The 22,964-nt window shown below is 46.1% G+C and overlaps 1 protein-coding gene across 1 annotated transcript in view; it reads right to left on the bottom strand.

Moving 5' to 3' along the window:
* GPLD1 (glycosylphosphatidylinositol specific phospholipase D1) overlaps positions 1-22,964 on the bottom strand; it is a 701,308-nt gene that overhangs the window by 192,536 nt on the left and 485,808 nt on the right. Inside the window, exon 13 of the mRNA XM_069613627.1 lies at positions 21,162-21,304. Coding sequence (XP_069469728.1) covers positions 21,162-21,304 — 143 coding nt within the window. The remainder of the gene's footprint in view (positions 1-21,161; positions 21,305-22,964) is intronic.

Raw genomic sequence — 22,964 nt, 5'->3', positions numbered from 1 at the left:
TGTGCAAAAATAATCATGGCGAAGATATGTATCCTCCCAATGATATATATTATCTGTTTGTATCACTGAGTGTGGAGTTTACGGGACTGGCTTATTAAAACATGGAAAAAACTGATGATGTGTGTCTGGGCATCCAGGACAAAGGTGCTCCTAACGCTGGATAAGATGACACAGAGTGTGGTAAAGGGGACAGATTGGGGTTTCCACTACTAAAAGAATACCATCAGGACTATAGAACATTCAACCTTGCACATATTGGCTTGGAGATATTGATGGTGAATGAACCAACATGAGTGACAATCAATAGACATTACAAGAAAGATAACTCCCTGATGAAAGCCCTTCACCACTCCAGGGGACCCACAGATGGAGAACTGTCAAATCCAATCGTGTGTACACCAAGGTCTTATCAACAGGTATGTACAAAGCTACACCCTCCACTGATGCCATGCTCACAAATCCTATTGAAAGCCTTGCTAAAGGTTGAAGACACAATGGTCCTCATATGTTTGGTGGCATCCCACCGGTAAATCTGGCGGCATACCACCAAACAGTAATACTGTTTGTTAGACAAGTTTACCCAACGTCCACAGTTAGTGGACTTCAAAAAACTATCCCAGTCGTTTGTAGATCCCAACTCTTAGTATCAGTCTGTACTACTCAGGAACCTTGGTAGAGTGGCAGAGCAGTCAGGCTTATCAGGAAGATGTGAGCTGTAGGATAGTACACTGAACCTAGTTAGTAATGAACATCAAAGAATCACTTACACATACATTTATATTAAAATATAGATATATTATATTTACACAAAGATCACTTTTAAATACTTAGCACAATAAACCAAAACACATAGGCATACATAGGCATACTTTTAGATACTTTTCGACGGGCACTACTTGGTTGGTAGTTGCTGAACGGTTACAATTGTTACAGGAGTTTTACAGGTCTACCGTATTATCAGAAATAACGCGCACCCACAAAGTAGCACAGTAATTGAATTAAGTTAGCAAAGTCATACAAGATAACGATTTTTAGGAAGGAAAACAGTTGGTTAGTGTAACACTAGCAGAGCTTAAGGTTCTAGAGGCAGTTTCTTCACACAGCAAGTCTTTTAAAGTGCAAAACGCAACCTTAACTAAAAGGCAGTTCAGAGAGGCTCAAAGTCTTGTAAAGCAGCAGAATACAAACGTTCCTGTGGATACTTTCTAGTCTATAGGTTCAAAGATGCAAGAAGATACAACCAACGTTGGAGACCATGTTAAAAAGACTTGCTAAAGGGACACAAGCAGTGGCTTGGGTCTGAGGTAAGAGGGGGTTGCCCTGGAAACCTCTATGTGTACTCCAACACTCTGAAGTGACTTTTTGGATTAAGGTAAGCACTTCCCTTTTCCCCACAGTACCTTTGGTTTGAAGACTTTTGTGGCTGGATTCTCCTTGATGTGGCAACGCTGGACCCGACCTCCAGATTCCTTTGTCTGATGATGAAAGGCAGGACAATGGACAGGATCTCTCAGCAGCAGGTTCGAGGGAGGACCTCTGGCACAGCTTTCATCAACTTCTCTGGTCACTCTTTGGTTCCTGTTGAGGGAACTTGGATGAGTTGGATTGTGTCTTTGGAGGTTCCTTGAGAGTTCAGCAAAGACTTGGATGAATTTGGCCTTTCCACGATGATGCACCTAAAATGGGTCGTTGGTCTCCTTATATTGGAGTTCCGCAGCTCTGGAAAGTTACAGGACCTTGGGAGATGGCTCGTCTCGGGACTGGTTGTTCCCACCAGTCAGAGGGAAGGAGTCATCCTCTTTCGGAGGTCCTCGTTTGCATAGAGAACAAGGCCAGGACAGCAATAGTCTCTTCACAGCATTGCAAAGGGTCTGCAGGCATCTCTGGTCATTTTATTCTTCTGTTTCTTCAGTTTCCAGTGGTCGATTTGCTTTTCACCCCAGGAGCCTCTCCTTATATACAGTTCCAGCACTCTGCAATCTCTCTCAGCAGCTTACAGAAAGGGGTGTATGTCGGAGCTGGTCCCATTCAGGCACTCAGGCAGAGAAAGGTCGGGGGGGTGGAAAACACCTCCCCCACTTTCTGCCTGCCCAATCACACTGGAGCCTAGGCAGGGACACCCAATGGTTCCCACCAAAGGCAAAAAACACACAGACCTCCCCCTCCCAGAATGGTAGAAGAAGGGCTATCAAAGAGCAACCACGCTAGAAATGACAAAAAAAAAGAAAGAAGCCCCAAGTTAGTACTTGGGTGCCCCTATTGTGCACTACCCGTGCTATGGACATCCCACGATAGTTGGTAAAACACGTCCACTAGCACCAGCCATAACTAAAAGGTTGTCTATGTGATTAGAATGTCACAAGAGTAGGGAGAAGGGGGATTCTAAGTATCCCTTTGGCACTCCACATAAGGTGCTGTGTGCCAATCTCTCAGAATATAACGTTTTAGGAGAGATACTTAGTATCTCTCTATCCTTAAGAACTGTATTTACTGTAGGATAAAAACAAAGAATCCCTAAGGATGACGCAAAAGGTCCCCAGCAACACTGCCCATAAGGAGCTGTGTGCTGCAATAGTAAAGTACAGATGCCTTCAAAAGGTATGGAAGAAAGTAGACTCCATAGGACAGGCAAATCACAGAAAAGAGAGTTCCAAAAGACAGAGCCCATAAGAATGAATCAGTGGAAAAAGGCTCCACTCATTCAGGATTTCAGAAAAAGGTCCAGAAGCCCAGTAAAAAGTGCTGGGGGTCTCACTAGGAGAGGGGATGAGGCCTAACAATGATAAATCTCCCTAACGCTGTTACCGACGCCTGATCTGCTGGAATTTCCGGCAGATTACAGGTGCCGGCAACGGTATGTTAATCCCCATTCCATGGGGGGATTGCTGGTATGATCAGCAATGGTAATACTGATGCCAGTGATACCAGCAGTTTTTTTGCCAGTGGGGTGCCTGACTAACTCACCCTGCAGCTCTTGGCTGGAGGTAAATCAGGCCACCCTACCGGCAAACTTGTAGTTTGGCTGTGCTGGAAGAGTGGTGGTAAAGGAATTACCGCAATTTATAATGAGCCCCAATGTATCAACTGGAGTACAAGGGGTACAACCATATTACACCATGTCATGAACGGGTGATGTCATTCGAAATCATACAGATCAAACATGGCTTGCCAGCGAAAAGGAAGATACTTGCAACTGAAGAGAACCTTAAACTCACACACACCTGAACTTCCTCAGATCATTTGCCAGGAGTAGTGTAATTGTTTTGAAGGATGGTCACACACCCGAAGACAAGAATATCTGCAAGCCTATCTCAAAAGTGAAAATCCAGAGACTAGAAAAAACTAGAACAGACTGGAAAAAAAATAAAGAGTGACTATCAATAGAACAATAGATGAATATATTAAGGACAGTAAAAGTTGTAGGATTAAGTCTGGATACGGTCTATTCTCAGCAATGCATAATGTTGAGATTATACTGGATGGCGCTTATGCTCACAAACTTCTTTTACTGGCAGACAGTAAATGCTGGCATTGTATAATATTTCCCATAATTGATATAGTCGTTATTTCATGTCTCACTCTCCACTTTCTTTCCCAACCCCCTTTTTGTTCTCACCCACTGCTTTCAGTTGAGTGTTATTTCAGATTGCATTCCAAACTGTTTAAACCGTTCCATTCCAAAGGGGGCAGGGAAGTCTTGACATGCTACATGATTTGTCCCACACACTAAGATAGCCCATCCTCCAGGGGATAATGGGTCTTTATAACTCTCCTAGGTTACATTGTATGCTATTCGATGGGTGTGTAGTGTAGGAAGTTTGAGCAATGACACAATATACAGAAGATCTTTCAGGTAACCATCTTTTAGTAGCATTTACAAGATAAGGTCTTCAGTTGGGTAAAGGCCTGAAGGCAGTAGGGAACTGTTCTACAAATAATAAGCAACAGCTCAGTGAACCAGTGTCATGTCTAGGATAACTCAAAGTATGGTTTGCTGGGTGCTCACACTACCTCAAGGTGTGCAAAAGATGTAACATAGAAAGTCTTGAACCTTTTCTTATAAGTCTCTGCCTCTCCAGCGACAACCTATTCTAGTAACCAAAGTCCAAAGTATGATGGCCAACAGAAGATTCGTATAAATCCTTTCACCTCCAGGCTAACCCTAATCTACAACACAAATGTTCTCCATGTTTTTTTTGTTTTTTTAAAACTTTATTTAATTTGCTTGGCAATACAATGAGGAGCAACGAGCAATATATAACCAACCGGCATCAGACATATATGGTACAAAATCAAGTAATGCTACCACAGAGGGTTTGGGCAGTAAAATTCGCAGGTTGTACATCAAAAAAGTTGGTGTCAAGAACCACACATGTAAATATATTAACATGTACAGGGGACTGTGGAAGGTGGAATGTCGCTGTTGCTCTCGTCCTCAGCGGTCAGGGAATGTAAATAGCATCTGAAAGGGACCCTGACATTCCTAGGTCTACAAGTCACCTGCTGCATGGCGGACCAGCGCTGCTCCTTGAAACACTTGTGTATAGGCGTGTTATAAATGCCATATCATATCATATCGGAGGCCCATGTGACAGCCTGAAGCCATTGGGCAAATGTAGGAATACCAGGGCGTAACCAGAGCAACAATACACAGCGGGATGCTAGTAGCATACAGAGCCCAGACAGCCTCTTAAGGTCACGGTTGATGCAGGGGAATTCATGGAAAGACAGGTAATTGGGGAAGGTGTGATAGTATAATCTTGTATTTGATATACGGCCTCACATACCTCCTCCCAATATGACGTGAGCTTTGGGCAGGACCAGAGCATGTGTATGTAATCAGCGTTGTCTATTTTGCATCTCGGGCACTCAGAGGACCGGTCTTCAGACATACGATGCAGCCTAGCCGGAGTATAGTGGTTTCTATGTAGTATTTTAAACTGAATTAATTTGAACCTAGAATTGAAGGAGACCTCCTGGGTGCGAGCACACATGGATTCCTATTTCTGATCGGTAATATCTATGCCCAAGTCTCTCCTCCGAGCATCCCCGAAGTTTATCCCATGGCCGGCCTGTCCTACCCTGAAGAAGACCATGTAGCCTGGCGACACTTCCCCTCGTTGTGGTGCCCATCATTATCTCGGACAGTAATAGATCGTCAGGGGGGATCGAGGGGAATTCGTGCCACCTGGCTTTAAGCGTACGACGTAGGCCAGTATATTGTAACCAACAGGAGTGAAGGGGCCCCTAGCGGACCCTCGCATTGTGGAAACAAGGCAAATCACCACACACAAACTGATACGTCAGACACAAGGTTGTATTCCCAAAAGCTAGGGTTTACTGCAAAGCAAATAGTCTCAGTTGGCCAACTCGGTCTCACGCCACGCGACGTGTGTCTCCAGACCTCGAGGGACGCAAGAGGGTGAAAAACGTACATCAGTTACATATATAAAAAATGAACATCTTACAATCAGTCATGACATGTTTAACACCACCCCTTGTATAGTTTCTTTGAACTGGGTTTGATGATTGACAATTTCGACGAATATGACACCTTTGAATATTCATCTAGCAACAATATGCAACATTGCGAGTCTAGAGACATATTTCTTTGTTGAACAGAACACAGTGATTCTGTTCTTGCAAGCAAGCTACATACAGGGGAAGAGTCACATTCCAGGCCTTGCTATCTCCTAGTTGCTATTTGTGTCCTGGGAGTCAGCCCGCTCTACAGGGCTCAGGAAAGGGGGGCCGTAAGTGTCAATCTGGAAAAATGAATACCCTTCATTTGGATAATAGACGTATCTTGATGGCCAAAGGCCAACCGTCTTATGCACAGAATTATAGAAATACAGACTGCTATGCTTGACCAACAAGCGGCCATTTTAAACGTAGCAAGAATCACCATTTTGCTTGTTAACCATTGCTCATTGCTTTCTGTCTAAACTGCTTTGCAGCTTGCAATTCTTGCGAATTCTGCTTACTCTGCTCAACTGTTAACATTGTTGTCTGAATATGAAAGGGTAAGGCTGTGGGACTGAGGAGTTCGTTGAAAACTCATGGGCAGCCCAGAAAGGAATGCCCATGCTCCCTCTCTGTAGCCTTGAGGGAGAGCTGCAGGGCATTTAATCATTTCACAGCTGCCAGCCAGTCTCGTACTGTGGTAGAATATGTTAGAATAAACCAGCTAAAGGCTTGAATTATGCTCTTTTTACGGCCCCCTTCACAAAACCCTTTAGAGCGTGTCGGCTCCCAGGACACAAATAGCACCTCATAGATAGCAAAGCTTGGAATGTGACTCTTCCCCCGTGTGCAGCTTGCTTCCAAGAACAGAAGCACCGTGTTCTGTTCAACAACTAGAAGATGCCTCCGCACTTTCTAAATTGCACATTGTTACTGGAATAGACATCGAAAGTGTCATAATTGTCATACTCGTCGGAAATGTCCATCATCATCCCGAAACTCAATAAAAGGGGGGTGTTAAACATGACATAGCTGATTGTATGATATGCATTTTGTATCTATGTAACTGATGTTCGTAATTCGCTCTTTTGTGTCCCTCGAGGTCTAGAGAATACACGTCGCGGGGCGTGAGACCACAGTTGGCCAATTGGGACTATTTTGCTTGCAATAAACCCTAGCATTGGGAATTTGAACCTCGTGTCTGGCGCATCCTTTCGTGTATGGTTATTGCCTTGTTTCCATATTGTGAGGGACCCCTAAGGACCCCTTTCAAGATGGTGCCCGAATAGGGACCCTCCCCCACTTGCCCCATCGTGTATGTTGTAACAGAGTAAAAGCGGAGAACGGCGAGGACGGGACGATCCTGAGTGTTGTAGAAAGCAGAAGAATCCCCTACAATTCGGCACAAGCCGCAGAAATAATAGCACTGACCCGAGCCTGTGAACTCTCTGAGAATTTGAACGTGAATATTTATACTGACAGCCAGTACGCCTTTGACGTGGTTCATAACTTTGGCCGACTCTGGGCTGAGAGGGGCTTCTTGACATCACATGGGGCCAGGATTCAGCATGTCCCTTTGATTGTACGATTGTTGTCTGCACTCACGTTTCCAAAGCGCTTAGCTATAGTAAAATGCGAGGCGCATAAAAAATTAACATGCAAAGTGGGAGAGGGAAACGCATTTGCAGACAGGATTGCAAAACAAACAGCCACTGATTTGAGTACTAGAATGATGACAGTACAAACAGAGGAAGTACCTTGTATGATAGAGAATGGAGTTGCCACAGTCAAAGAAATGCAGGCTGAGGCCACGACCGAAGAGATTCAGGGGTGGGCTGAGGGCTCTGCTGAGTTAGATTTGGAAGGATGTTGGGTGGACAAAGAGACCAAGAACTGGATGTTGCCAAATTGTTACGTAACCGCAATGGTTACAATGGCGCATAGCCCTACCCACATTTGCGCGAAGAAAATGGTACAGCATTTATCCACAGTATGGAAAAATGAGCACATAAAAAAGAATGCAGAAAGGCTATTCGTATTACGTGCCTCCAACACAATGTAGGGTAGGGAACCGTGACTCCAGTAGATAGTTTTGGCCCACCCTCTATGCCGTTTGAGGTGATCCATTTTGATTTCATAGAAATGGAAAGGCGCCAGAACTACAAATATGTGTTAGTGGTGATTTGTGCATTTAGCAAGTGGGTGGAGGCATATCCTTTAAAAGACTGCACTGCCATGTCAACGGCAAAAGTAATGTTGAAGGAGTATTTCTCCCGGTTCGGGCTGCCCTGTGTCCTGTGGTCAGATAACGGCCCACATTTTGTGGGCGCAGTGGTGTTACAGATCTGTGCAGGTCTTCAGATAGAGAAACGATTCCACAGTTCCAGGCATCCGAGTTCCGCCGGACTTGTTGAGAGACATAACGGTATCTTAAAGTCAAAGATAGCTAAAATCTGTGCTGGGAGCAAGTTGAGTTGGGTGGATGCATTACCCCTAGTGCAATTGGGCATGCGCACGTCGGTGCAGGCTAAAACTGGGCTCTCCCCCTATGAAATTATAATGGGGAGACCAGCAAATGTATGGTGCGCACCACAGCCCAAAAGATTATGTGAGGTTGAGCATCCTGTGTTGAGCACGTACTGTGGCCTTTTAATGCAGAAGTTGCGTTTCATTCATCAGCAGGTGCAGGAGGCGTTACCAGTGCGATACACCGGATCGGGGCACGTGCTGGAGCCTGAAAGCTGGCTCCGGATTAAGAACTTTGAGCGGAAGACAACATTAGCACCCAGGTGGCGCGGCCCCTATCAAGTGTTGCTGGCGACGCAGACGGCCATACGGGTGGACGGCCGCAAGGCCTGGATTCATGCTACGCATGCCAAAAGGTTCCCAGTTTCACTGAAAACTTTGCCTGATCCAGACGACCAGAAAGAGACAACGGTCCTGAAAAAGAAAGAAACTGTTGCCAGTCCACTGCCACAGCATCAGCCTGAGCGAGAAGTGAAAGTTGAAACAAAGCCTAAGCGAGAAGTGAAACTCGAAACAGAGCCTGAGGAGGCTGCCAGGAAGGGGAAAGGGCGAAAAGTGCCCCAACGTTGCTCAGCAGAAACAACATCACTGCCAAGCGACACAATCTCTGCATTACAAACACGAGCAGAAACAACGCGTGTACCCCTTTGGCGCCCACCAGCTTCTGCAAACGCACCAAAGCCAAAGAAAGAAACTACATCATTGCCACGGCGCTCATCGCTACCCATCATTGCGCCGCAGGCTGACACTGAGCCTGATACTGGAAGTGCATCGGCACTGTTTACAGATCACACAATACCAAGAGTGAAACAATATGATCTGCGGCCTCGACAGGCAAAGTGATCCACAGATCTTTGGTGTTTTTCTTTTGCCTTTAGTTCCTCTCACGGACGGAGTAGGAACCAGGGTCATAGTGGAGAGAAGTGTGAGAGTTGTGCAAGTCGGACAATTCAAGACTCACGGCTACTCGGTGCGCTTATAATAAAGTACATGTGTCAGGAGCCAGAGCAGGACAAGCTAGACGCACATAGGTACTAAGGTTGATAGAGTACATGTGTCCTAAGCCAGAGCGAGACAAGCTGGATGCACATAGTACTCTGTCAATAAAGAACGGTTCAGAAACGTCTGAGCAGTGGGTGAAAGAACAACTAATCTTGCTCGGAGGGGATAAGTGATCTAGGCTGTGAAAGGGTTGGCAGAATTGAACTGTGACATTTTCATTGAACTTTTTGCATCAAGAACAAGAGACATTTGCAACGAACTTTGCCAGCAAGAAGAAGGACGATGAAGAACAAATCAAGACCGGTTGCAGCCTCCTCCTGCACCCCAGCTGAAAAGATGATAGTTTTAGAGACTGTAAATTTAGGGAAAAAGCATTGTAAAAGGAATAAGGTACTGATTTGGACATTGGTCCTGTGTTCTCTAAGTGTGGTAGTCCCAACAATAATAGCTATTACACTATGGTTCCTGGAGTCCGCGCACCCATTAGAAACACTTTTGCTAAAAGCAGCTACTGAGAGCCCGGTTCAGGTAATCACTCGTACTTTGTCCCCAATGGAAGAAAGACATAGAGAAGGATATGACAACAATACATTGCTGGTCATCATGAACATGACCCATGCGGTTTTAAAGAAAAAAGATTGCTGGGTTTATGCCCATTTACCACAGCACTGTGGGAAAGGGATAGGCTGGTATGTACAACCATTATCATTGGTTTATTCATGTGAAGTATCGTTGAGTGCAATGTTCTTTGGGAAATGGAACAAGAGTAATATAGGTCAGCTAGACGAGACCAATATGAATGAATTTGAGAAAGTGATCATGAGACCTGTGGGCTGTTCCATATTCCACAAAGCTCGCGTGTTATCACCAGATCCCATGAGGAAAAATACACGAAAGACAACAAGACTAGATAGATTACATAGGCAGAATAGACCGACCCCGCCAGCAGACGCAACATCAGTAATGACATTTCGAATAAGGGATGAATGGAGTAAAGATGCTGTGCCCCCTGCCTATACAGTGGATTATAGCCCCAAAACTGCTCCCCTATGTTTAAAGAAAAAAGGTTCCTATAAAGTAGGAACGTTTAGCAGCTGCCTGAACACAGTGGTTTTAAAGCACAAAATAGAACCCATGTACGTAGGGGACCCTGTTTACTTTATATGTGGGGAAAAAGCATATCCATGGTTACCTAGGAACTGGGGAGGTACGTGTTACTTGGGTCTACTATTCCCAGGAGTGTTCCTCTTAGAAACTGCAGAAGTAGTGAGGCGATTAAAAGGTAGAACCCGAAGGAGTAGTGAAGATGGAATGATAGCAATGGATGTATCCAAATCGTTTATACCATTCTTGGCCCAAATAGAAAATTCCTATAACATAAGGAAACTGTCCAGAATACTAAAAAATACAATAGATACAACAACGGATATCTTATACAACATGACGTTGGAAGAAAAAGAAATTAGGCTAATGGCACTACAAAACAGAATGGCTCTTGATATAATATTAGTTCGTGGGGGAGTGTTTATAGATGATTACTCCCCTACGATATTTAAAGTAATCCAGAAATTACATGTCCTAAATTCCACACTCTCTACTGAAGAAGGGGGTTGGGGATAGGATCCTGGTTTTGGGGACTATTGCGGTCCTGGGGATGGAAGCTAATTTCGATACTAGTGGTGGTACTTGGTATATTCATAACATTTTGCTGTTGCATACAATGACTACCAATAGTTTGCACTGAGATAACTGAGGGATGTACTAAGGGATGTATGCACATGGTGTCGAGAGGAAAACAAACGCATGGCCGAAATAACAGAGACACTGATGAAACAAAAACAATAAAACAATTCATGGCTATAGACATTAATGATGAAGATGATGCTTGTGATAGCATGAAAGGTTCAGACATAGATACCCGAGAATTATCCTCATCAGAGGAGGATACAATGAATGAATAAGACGTTTGGCATACGGCCAAAAGGAGGGTTTGTCAATCTGGAAAAATGAATACCCTTCATTTGGATAATAGACGTATCTTGATGGCCGAAGGCCAACCGTCTTATGCACAGAATTATAGAAATACAGACTGCTATGCTTGACCAACAAGTGGCCATTTTAAACGGAGCAAGAATCGCCATTTTGCTTGTTAACCATTGCTCATTGCTTTCTGTCTAAACTGTTTTGCAGCTTGCAATTCTTGCGAATTCTGCTTACTCTGCTCAACTGTTAACATTGTTGTCTGAATATGAAAGGGCAAGGCCGCGGGACTGAGGAGTTCGTTGAAAACTCCTCATGAGCAGCCCAGAAAGGAATGCCCACGCTCCCTCTCTGTAGCCTTGAGGGAGAGCTGCAGGGCATTTAATCATTTCACAGCTGCCAGCCAGTCTCGTACTGTGGTAGAATATGTTAGAATAAACCAGCTAAAGGCTTGAATTATGCTCTTCTTAGGGCCCCCCTTCACAAAACCCTTTAGAGCGTGTCGGCTCCCAAGACACGAATAGCACCTCATAGATAGCAAAGCTTGGAATGTGACTCTTCCCCCGTGTGCAGCTTGCTTCCAAGAACAGAATCACTGTGTTCTGTTCAACAACTAGAAGATGCCTCCGCACTTTCTAAATTGCACATTGTTACTAGAATAGACATCGAAAGTGTCATAATTGTCATACTCGTCGGAAATGTCCATCATCATCCCGAGTTCAAAGAAACTCAATAAAAGGGGGGTGTTAAACATGACATAGCTGATTGTATGATATGCATTTTGTATATATGTAACTGATGTACGTAATTCGCTCTCTTGTGTCCCTCGAGGTCTAGAGAATACACGTCGCGGGGCGTGAGACCACAGTTGGCCAATTGGGACTATTTTGCTTGCAATAAACCCTAGCATTGGGAATTTGAACCTCGTGTCTGGCGCATCCTTTCGTGTATGGTTATTGCCTTGTTTCCATATCGCGAGGGACCCCTAAGGGTAATAATTCAAGTCTTTAACTGTTCCTTTCTAGCATTTCTACTACATAAACGAGACTAGCTGGCATCTGTGAAATGATTAAATGCCATGTTGCTCCCCTCCAAGGCCACGTGCGGGAGGGGACTGGGCATTCCTCTCTGTGGCTGCCTACGTTATGTTTCAACAAATATCTCATGGCCTCGTGGCCTTGCTCTTTCGCGTTGAACAACAATGGAGCAGAATAAGCAAAATAAGCTTTCAGCTAAGCAGTTTTGACAGAAAGCAATGAGCAAACGTTAGAGAACAAAATGGCGATTCTTGTTACATCAAAATGGCCGCACATTGGTCAAACTTATGAGTCTGTATTTCTGACGTTCAGCACATGAGACGGTTGGTCTTCGGCCAACATAATACATTGCCATTAATAGTGAGAGGTATCTATTTTTCTGGACTAACAGGAGGGACGCTCTCTCAGGGACTCCGGTAGGTCCTGCCACTCAATATAGGAACCCATAGTGAAAACATCCTGTATGACGTTAAGGCCCTTCCCGGACCAGTGGCGGTCCATTGCCTTATCTACAGGAGGAGTCCTGGGGATAGAGTTCCATAGTGGGAAATCGTTGTGAAATGGATGTGGGGTGTCTACCTGTTTCCAAATCTTCCACCACGCCGTCATCGTGGCTTCGGTAGGATCGGTGGGTTGTAGTTTCAGACTGGACGAGGGGAGAACAAGCGAGCGAATATCTAGGTCACCGGCTACCAGGCATTAAAATTTGACATGGGAGGGGCCTGTCCGATTCAAACCAGTACGCTGCAAAATGGGCCTGAGCAGCAATCCAATACTGCTCGAAGTTAGGGGCAGCGAACCCACCCTGAGCAGAGGGAGTAGCTAACATGTCTAACTTCAGGCAGGCAGCACCAGAGCGCCACATGAAAGCATTGATTATCTGGGTCAGTGATTTGAAGAATTCACTTCCAGGCCAGAGCGGGACATTTTGAAATTTGTATAAAAGTTGTGGGAGTACTACCATTTTGAGGACAGCCACCAACCCGGCAAGCGTGATCAGCAACCTAGCCCAGCCCTTGGTTTTTTGGTTTAGGTAGGTGAGGTAATTCCCATAATTATGATCGTACAAAGGTGTCCGGCGATGTGTGACCACTACCCCCAGATATTTCATCTACGATTGAGACCAGGAAAACCCACACAGGTTTCTCCAGCATTAACCATAAGAACCTCCAGGAGACTGAGTCAAAGGCCTTCTGCATATCCAATGTGGCCGCTAAGGCTGGCACGTCTGGGTCAATTCGGGCTCGAATGTTAAATAAGCGACGCAAGTTGAGGGGGGTGGAGTGGCTCGGAATGAATCCTGACTGGTCTGGGTGCCCAATAAATGGCATATATGGTGCAGCCTGAGTGCTAGTACTTTTGCAAATATTTTAACGTCACAGTTAATAAGAGAAAGGGGCCGGTAGGAGCCGCACTGCGTGGCCGGTTTATCAGGCTTGATCAATACTGAAATAGTCACTTCGCAAAGCGAAGGGGGACGTTTACTGACCATGAATGCCTCTTATAAACAGTCAGCAGTCAGGGGACCACGCACCCTTTGTAACATTTGTAAAATTCAGAAGTAAGCCCATCAGTCCCAGGGGCCTTACCAGACGATAATGAGTCTATTGCCTTAGACAGTTCCTCCCCTGACATTGGATGTTCAAGTGCTTCCCTGGTCCCTGCAGACAACAACGAGAGTGGGAGACTGCCTAGAAAGGACTCGATGGCCGCCGTAGAGGTGGTGTCTGTGTTAGAATAGAGCGCATCATAGAAGTAGTGAAACTCATCATTAATTTCTTGAGAGGAGAGGGCCAGTGTACCTTCCACTGTATCAATTGCCGAAATATGCAGAGTTCCTCTCTCTTGACGGATCAATCTGGCTAGTAGACGGCCGGGGCATTCGCTCTCACCATATTTTCTAGCGGATTAAGGGTCGACTAAGAATTTGCATTCGCAATCTGCCTGGATCCGATCGATCAGAAGGTATCTAGCGCTTTCCCTATCTCACTGAGAGTAGCAGGGGTGGGAGACAAGGTGTATCGCGTCTCTAGTCCAGCAAGTATTATCTCAATGTCCCTGATGGATTTACGAAGCACTCTAAGGATCCCTGTCTCTTTCGCCAAGGTAACCTCCCGAATGTAAACTTTAAAGGTCTCCCAGAGAGTGGACTGAGTCTCTACCGACCCAGTATTGAATGCAAAGAAGTCGTCTATACTGGTCCCTAGCTTGGATTCGAACACTGGGTTCAGCAAGGTATTCATTTTTAGTCTCCATGAGTGCCCCCCCTCACCCAACTCACCCCACCTCACAGTAACCAGAGAGTGGTCTGAGAAGGTCCTCGGAAGGATGGTCATTTGCTCTACAGTTTGAATAGGTATATCAGAGACTAGCCATCTATCGATACGGGAGTGCGAGTCGTGCAACAATGAGTAGAAGGAGAAGACATGGGAACTTGGGTGAATCAGCCTCCATGCGTCAACCAGTCCTACCAAGGGTAGCTGTTCTATAATGGTCATAGCCGCTTTGGAGAGCTGACGAGGTTTCGTGCCAGACCTGTCTAAATCAGTGTCAACTATGGTATTGAAGACTCTGCCACACAGTATTGGAACGAGGGGGAACCCAGCCAACAGGGAGGAGAGATGGGGAAAGAAATCGAGATCGTCAGTGTTAGGGCCCTATATATTTAGTAGGATCACTTCACGACCTAGAAGTGTGCCGAATAGTAAATCGTAGCGTCCCTGAGGGTCTATATGTGCAACCTTGTGGGTGAACTTGAGGGACCTATGAATAAGGATCATAACTCTACGGTTTTGGGTGGAGTAGTTGGTGTAGTAGCGTTGGGGGCCCCATGACCTGGCAAACCTATCCCACCCCTCAGCCAACGCGTGGATTTCCTGCAGAAAAAGCACCTTGACCTTGTGTTGTTCAAAACATAATTGTAGTTTATGCATTATGACAGGGTTACTCAATACTCTAATGTTCCAGCTCATACATACTATGCTTTCATCCACCATCAATATAGTAGGTATGTGTCAATGGAAGTTTGCCCGAATGCACCATTTGCCCGGGAAAATCTAAGCCAGAACGGAAAGGTTCGGGATATGGTGAATACAGCACGTAGATAAGTGGTAGCTCATCTCCACGATCGCATGCCAAGCACTTTTTAAACTTTTGTCACTCCCCACAAGCCCCCTCCCCCACCACCCTCCCAATCAGAAGGGTGATACCCCAAGAAACCAACAACCCAAGAACATAACAATTGCAGCACTGCATGGGGGGCTGTTCGCAAGCCAAGAACAGCATCTACTCTGACTTAGGGTGTGAGATAACATTGATTGGTGTATAACTTGTATATTAACATATAAGAATTATAGGTAACACAGAGAAAGCGGGAATAGCCCTCCAACCATTCCAGAGCATGGCATTCAATAAAGAATGAGGGGAGAACATGTAGGCGGAAGCCAGCATTGATCTCACAGGCTTGCATGGGAGGGTCAAATTTACGAGAGACCGAGAAGGGTCCACGGAGATGATGGGTTACAGTTGCTAACCCGGAAAGTGGTCTTCAATACTTTTGGTGGCCTTCTCTGGAATGGTGAAAAAGAAGACCCTTAATTTTGCTGGGTATTGCATGGAATATTTAACTCCTAATTCTCGAAGACGTTTCTTGGCAGCCATGAAGGTTTTGCGCTCCTGTTGAATGGTGACAGAGAAGTCCGGATCCTAGGTGGAGCCGAGTGAAAGTTCGCCTTTAGGCCTAGCTGCTCACAGCAAGGTGTCCTTGTGTAGGTATTTTAGCACTCTGGCTATGATAGGACGGGTGGAGCTCCGGGCTTGGTTTTCGCGGCCAGGGATCAGTGAGCTCGTTCAATTGCGAATTGTGGGGAGAGCTTCGGGGAATCCAGTAAGGAGAGAAGAATGCGCTCTACATAGTCCTCCATGGGGCCATCTATTTTATCCTCAGGAATGCCAATAATGCACAATTTATTGCGCCTGGACCTTGACTCCATGTCCTCATTCTTCTTGCTGACCACCTGGACCTGTCTAGCCAGTGAGGCCACTTCAGACCTAAGTGTGCCAATATCAACCTCTGCCAGGCCGACCCTAGACACCACCTCCATCATACAGCGCTGGTCTTTTCCATCCGGGCTTTGTTAGAACAGATAGTCCCGCTCATATCATCCAACTTCGTGTGTAGTGTAGTGAACCCCTCCCGCATATATCCCATCATCTTTTGGAGTTCTGTAGGCTCAGTAGACACTGCGGGGGGTGGGAGGGCTTCGGCCTCTGGTTGGGATTCACTCTGCTTTGGTGGTGGTTTAGTGAGGATGTTGATAGAGCTCTGCTTTCTGCTGGCCCCTTTAGTCATGACCCCGCTGGGATATATGCAGGATCAAGTCAAGGTACAGTAGTGTGGAAATGACGCTGGTGTGGTCAGGGCAGGGGCTCCAACCAACAGAGCAGGGCAGGCCGTCAGAGAAGAGTACCGGCCCCACGGGAGAGACGCGGCGGGGAACAGGTATTGCGCAGGGGCGCAAGGTGTCTCTGGTGGTGAGGGCTCACAGGGAAGCCAGGTCAGGGGAGTAAGGGGTATTTTGTGGGGCAAGGGCAGTCGATCCGAGGAGGACAATAGATATGCCAGTCTAAGGGATTATCTGAGAAATCTAATGTACAGATCGAATTTGTTGACCCTGTAAAGATGTGCGCCAGGGAAGTTCAGGGGTTACTGCCCCCACGGACCAGGCCTTGCTGGCCCACGCTGCTTCTAAAATGGTTACTTGATTGTTGGAAGTTTAAGTCCGGCAGTGAACAGTCTTGCTCACCGGTGGTCATGGTGAGGCCCACAGAGTAGAGTCGCCCAGGGGGGAGAGGGAAACAAGCACCTCAGAAGAGCTGTGGATGGGTCAGGTATGGCACAGAGGACGTGGAGCACACCAGGCAGTGGGAGCTCGTACAGAGGCCAACTCAGTGGTGGCAAAGGGCGGCCTCACCTTCATTCGCTGACTGGCGGCGGGGGATGGATGGCGGGCGTGTATCGGGAAATATAGAATGCAGACAGTTCCCACAGCTGATTAAGCTGCTCTAATAGTGAGAGATGTACTTCTTGTATGGCATATACGTGTTCAATCGATGTTGTGGTGCTGCTGTTCTCATGGATCTCACCAGGCAGTCCCCATGTAGTCCCATAGCAATGCCACAGCTGTCGTTTTCAATATAGGGTAGAGTGGACTGTATCCTCCCGTGTAGATAAAGCAGTTATCCTCGCATGCAGACCTCTACGTGAGTATATTCCTTCCAAGTCTTATAATACAGTATCCTAAAACCTGACGGTACCGGGTGTATCTCGAGTAGGCGTGATGGTGAACAGGATAGCGGGTCTTGGCATGTGAAGGAGCTTAACGGGGGGACTTATATGTCACTGCGGAGAGCCATGTGGCGGTGGGGGCCAGGCAGCACTCACCCGATGCTGCAAACTGCAGGTGGCCTCCCCGTCTCGTCTGACGGCGGGAAGGCAGGTTGTGGGGATTCACAGACAGCAGTTCCCACAGAAGCATGCTTGGCAGGGTCTGTTTGCTTCCTCTCCTCATCCGGTTCGGATTTCGGGAATTGGAGCAGCCAGAGGAGAGGTTAAGGATCCCTCGGGACTCTCACTGGCTCCATGTGGCTGATGCAGGAGTGTCGCAGGGCTGCCCCTGTCCCCCACTGGATCTCACAATTGTATCAATGAGGGCCATCCTCTTTAGCACAGACTTATGGGAGGGGGGTGTGCAGAAACTATGCTGTCCCCACGTGACCGGCAAACAAAAGTGGCTCGGGGCCTCCCACACATGTGTTTATGTCTTTGCTGGAATGAGTCGCAGGGAGCCAGGTACCTGTATTCCGGGGTGGGCAGGGGTCCCCGCTCTCTGCGGCCACCGTATGCCTCAGCGATGATGTGAGAGACCGCTCCACCTAAGCCGCACAACCTATAGCGGCCCGTGCTCTCGCTGCCCTCCGTGGCTCTCCCTCCCCAGACAGCGGAGTCGCCACTGCAATTGCAGGGTCCGGGCGAGATGAGCCGCCCTTAGCATGTGGCCTCCTACTCAGCTCCTGTGGTACTGCAGTTGTGGAGGACCTGGGCCGCCATGTCATTGGAGCGTCACTGCAGTCACCGGGGGGGGAGACGATCATTCAGTGCCCAGAAGCTGCCCAGTCACAGCGATGTCGGGCAACGGGGCAGGGGACAATGAGGGGGATCTTTAATTCTCCAGTGTGGTGTCACGCCCAATTCCCCATCTTCTCGGCAGCCCCAGGAGCACCACTCTCCAGTCCCCAGGCAGCTCGCTCGGCACAGATGTCAAAGCCGTATCACGGTGCAGGCATCAGCCGGCGTGCCGAAAAAGGTTTTCTATGTTGCAGGGCTTCTAGAATGTCAGGCGGCAACCTTCCATATTGAAGTGTAGCACCAACAAGGATTATTAGTTCTACAGGATAAAGCCCAAGACGCAGCTACTCAGTCAGGCGGCCATTTCAAAGTCGCACAACAGTGCCCCCCATCCATGTTTTTCTAACAAAATGTCCATGAGCCTATCCATTAAAGTCTATCCCTATCCTGCAAATAAAACATGCATCAAATAGCTTTCAGGGCACTCCCCGCATGAGGTTACTCACAATTCTGCTTTTGCAGGATTTCCGGTTACCACCCATTTGCCATGTCGCATGATGGCCTGTTGTTTCTGTAACACAAGAAACTTCTCAGGTCTCTCCATGACCTTTGATTCTCTCAAATGTCTCCCCGATCTCTCCACGAGCTTGCGGGCTCTCAGGTTCCTCTCAGGTCTCAACATGACCTTAGGTTCTCTCAGGTCACACCATGACATTAGTTTCTCCCAAACGTCTCCCAGCTCTCTCCACGAACTCCCTTCTCTCAAAACAATATTATTGACAGTAATGGGTAGTTCTCCACCCCTGCCCTCCCCCTCTTTCAAGGTCCGTTTCAGACCGGTGATATTTCCACCGTCCTGCTAGGGGTTCCTCTTCTCAGGTTTCTCAAGGAAGTGCCTAGTCTTCACACTTTCTCTGTGGGATCAAACTCTGTGGATATGACTGCTTCCCAGGTCCTCTCTTCAACACAGCTTCAGCTCTTCTTGTTGCAGCACTGGAGACACTTGCCAGAGTAAATGTTGTGCAAAAACAAGCAAATGTACAACCTCTTCCCAGGTAGTGCTAGCACCATGTATCCAGGGGGCAGAGGAAAGCCTGTCTGCTTCCTCCCTGCCTTGTCTCTTGGCTGGCAGTTTCCCCCTTCTTTTATATGATTGGGGTTGTGAGCGATATGTTAAGCGAGCCCAGGCTTGGTTCTTCTCTTGTGTTGGGCTTTGTTTTACCTGTCCTGATTGGTCTATTCCCTCAAGGCGTGACTTTTGAATCTTGGACTCATTATTTGCTCTTTTTCATTATTGGTAGGAATTCAATTGCTGTTTAAAATGCTTAACTGTCAGCCCTGCGACTTTAAACGGGAGGAGAGCCCTCAGCAACACGCTGGATTCACAACAGGAGTGGGTATGCGTCTGCAGTACCCTGCAGTGTTCAGCAAACATGCAATAAGCAGAGCTGGATATTTCAAGTGATCGTGCGCCTTCTGCCTCTTACTCAGATGGTAAGTTGCTTGAATGAATTCTTCGAGGTTTGGTATCTTTCTGCGGTCCAGGTTCAGGACACTGCCTCCGTTCATTCTTTCTTTAGGTTGCAAACCGGTTACTGTACTAAAATAGGGATGTGTTTTTTAGCACACTTCATTGTGTGCTTTTTAAGGGCATTTTGACATTATTTTCTATGATGCATTCCTATCTGCCCTGTTCTCTATACTTGGAGTTTGAACCTGTATCTCCACATCCTCTATGCAGAACAGGATGATTTGTTGTGCTTTAAGGGGACACTGGACACTGCATCTCTGAGGCGGAGGCAAGTCCCAGGAATCTCTCTGTATTCACCCTCTGGGAGACACATAGAGTAGCATCTGGACAAACCTGCTCCCCTCTGACTCGCCCCCTAACTTACAATGGGGCAAGTTTTTCAACCTCGCCACAGTAGCCCCTTCCGTTACCCTGGAGAATATTTCCCTTAACTTACCCATGAGATAATCATTACAATGAAAGCCAGATGAGTGACTTTCTTGCAATATTTCACTCTTAGTTGCATTCCCCAACCATACCTTAATCTTTGATAACCACTGCAGAGTTCCTTAGTATAAGCAGAGTTTATTTAGTTTAATAAACTTATGATTGCAAGGATTTGAGAAGGGCCAGAAAAAGAATGACCAAACCAGCAATCCAAATTGTCGCACCACAATAAAATCATTGGTGATGCCACAACCATTAGATGAGGTCTAAACCCTAAAACATCATAGACAGACGCCCTCTGAAGAGTAACAACAGAACTTTCATTTGTATCTTTTTAGGGCAAGAGGGGAAAGTGTAGGCCACAAAGTAGCTTAAAGATGTTTTTGTTCGTAGGGTGGAAATGCAAGGAAATTCGTTTCAGGAACAGTGGGGGCTGGCAAAAACAGCAGAAATGAGTAAGTCCTAAGCACAAATAGGCTATCATAGTCGTGTGAAATTAATGACACATTTAAGGCCAATCATCAGCGCTTTGGTATAAAGCGCTATATAAGCCTAATAAACACAATACAAAATACAGTAAGTCATTGCATTGGTAGAATTCGGAAGTGACATATACAAACTACATAAGCTGTGCACTTCTTTTACACATTTAACTATGAATGTCTCAAACCTGTCTGGTCATGTATACTCTTTCCAACTGGTGGCCTCGGTCTCAAGTTGGTTTTCTTGATCTGCTAAAACATAACTCCCTGCTCGCCTTCCTTTTCAGTGAAGTTTCTATAGTCTGAAATTCTGCACTTCTGCCCTATCATTACCCACAACAAAAGGGAATCTATTTTTAATAAATGTCTTCCCACCCTCTAATGCTTTTATTGGTGTTTGCTGATTGCCTTTGCTTATCATGAAACAATACTGAAACACGTCATTTAAGAACATCACTGCGGAGCACATGTGTAATAGGGCGGGGAGTCTCCTGCAACCACCAGAACAATGTGGGAAATGTATGTGTTATATTCTAATTTCATTATCACCTAACATCCTTGAGTCAAAATGGGAAAATAGCACAAACCATCCAAGCCGCGAATAAGGGGCTGTTACAAAGTAGGAAGCTGTCGGCGTGGTGACGTGGTTAGAATGCCGGTCAAGTACATGCTCCACAATGGATTTCATGTTCACTGCGAGAACTGCTCTATTGATAAAAGACACAGAGTCCTGAAAGAAAGGAAACACAAAGAAATTGACTGAAAGCGCATCCACCTGGAATGATGGAAGAGCACAGGACATCATTCGAATTAAAGAATACTCACAATTACTGACAGACATCTCTGATACCCAGGAAGGACTACTACCACCACCTCAATGTTTACTCTTGGTACAATGGTAATCTATGGGATGAGTATTTGTGACCTCCACCTCTCCACCTGAAACCTGCCCCCATCTGAATATTGTTGTATTGATGACAACTGTAGCCGCAGGTAAGTCTCATAAGTCCTTTAATCATATATATATATATATATATATATATATATATATATATATATATATATATATATATATATATATATATATATTCATATATATATATACATATATATATATATATATATGACATGCATTACTCACTGTAATAGCATTTCTGATGATTGTATCTGCTTAGATTCACATGCTGTGCATATAGTCCGACATCTAGTGGTAATCGCAGAGTATTGCATCTTTCTTTCGAAGATCAAAAGGGGACGTCGACATGGGCGTGACTGTAACACTATCCCTAACCTGATGTGCACTGTACCCAAAATCCCTCACGTGTGGAGGTCCCTCTGTTTGTGTTTTTTTCTGCCGTGAGGGAGCCTTATAGTCAGCGTGAGCGAGTACAGAAGAGAGAAGGTGTAAGAGGTCTATGTTCCTTCTACTCCACGAGGGGAGGAAGGTGGGCGATTGTAAATCTAAGCAGATACAATCATCAGAAAGGCTATTACAGTGAGTAATGCATGTCTTCTGATGCTTGTGAATCTGCTTAGAATCACATGCTGTGCATAGACTATCGAGCAGTACCCCGAGATGGTGGTGGGCTGTGTGAAGAAACAGTAGCAAAGAGATTCTTAGCACTGCTTGTCCCACCTGAGAATCAGGCCTAGAGTGTGTATCTAGGCAGTAGTGTTGTGTAAAGGTGTGTACAGAACTCCAGGTTGCTGCTTTGCTAACAGACTCAAGAGGAACATTTGCAATGAATGCTATGGTAGCCCCTGTGCCCCAAGTAGAGTGTGCTCTAGGAGTGAAGGGTAGATCTCTCTTAGGAAGAGTGTAACACAGTGTGATGCAGTTTGAGATCCACTTTGAGATAGCTGATTTAGAGACAGGGTCACCTTCTCTGCCAGATGCCACTGAAACAAAGAACTGGTTTGTTTTCCTTAGTGGCTTTATCTTTTAAAGATAGTAGATAACCGCTCTCCTCACATTCAGTGTGTGGAGGCTTCTTTCCGCCACGTAAGTGGGATTCTGGAAAAAGGTTGGTAGTTCTATGGATTGGTTTACATGGAACTTTGAGATCAATTTAGGCGCAAAGCGTGGGTGTGCACGCAAAACCACCTTATCTTTGTGAATCATGACAAATGGGTCCTGAACTGAAAGGGCCTGCAGTTCACTAACTCTCCTTATAGCGGTGATCACCACCAGGAACGCGGTCTTGTAGGTGAGTGCTTTAAGGGTAGCCTTGTGCATTGGTTCAAAGGGTCTGGTAAGAACAATATTTAGGTCCCACCCGGGAGCTGGGTTGGAAATAGGGGAATGAAGACTCTTTATGCCTTCCATAAATTATTTAATTACCGGAAATTTCCACCACGAAACCTTGCTTTGGGATGTGGTGTACGCCGAA

This window comes from Ambystoma mexicanum, chromosome 5p (assembly GCF_040938575.1).
Source record: "Ambystoma mexicanum isolate Mex_15411 chromosome 5p, UKY_AmexF1_1, whole genome shotgun sequence".
Lineage (NCBI taxonomy): Eukaryota > Metazoa > Chordata > Amphibia > Caudata > Ambystomatidae > Ambystoma > Ambystoma mexicanum.
The sequence above is the reverse complement of the archived record's forward strand: the minus strand, read 5'-3'. Positions and strand labels throughout refer to the sequence as shown.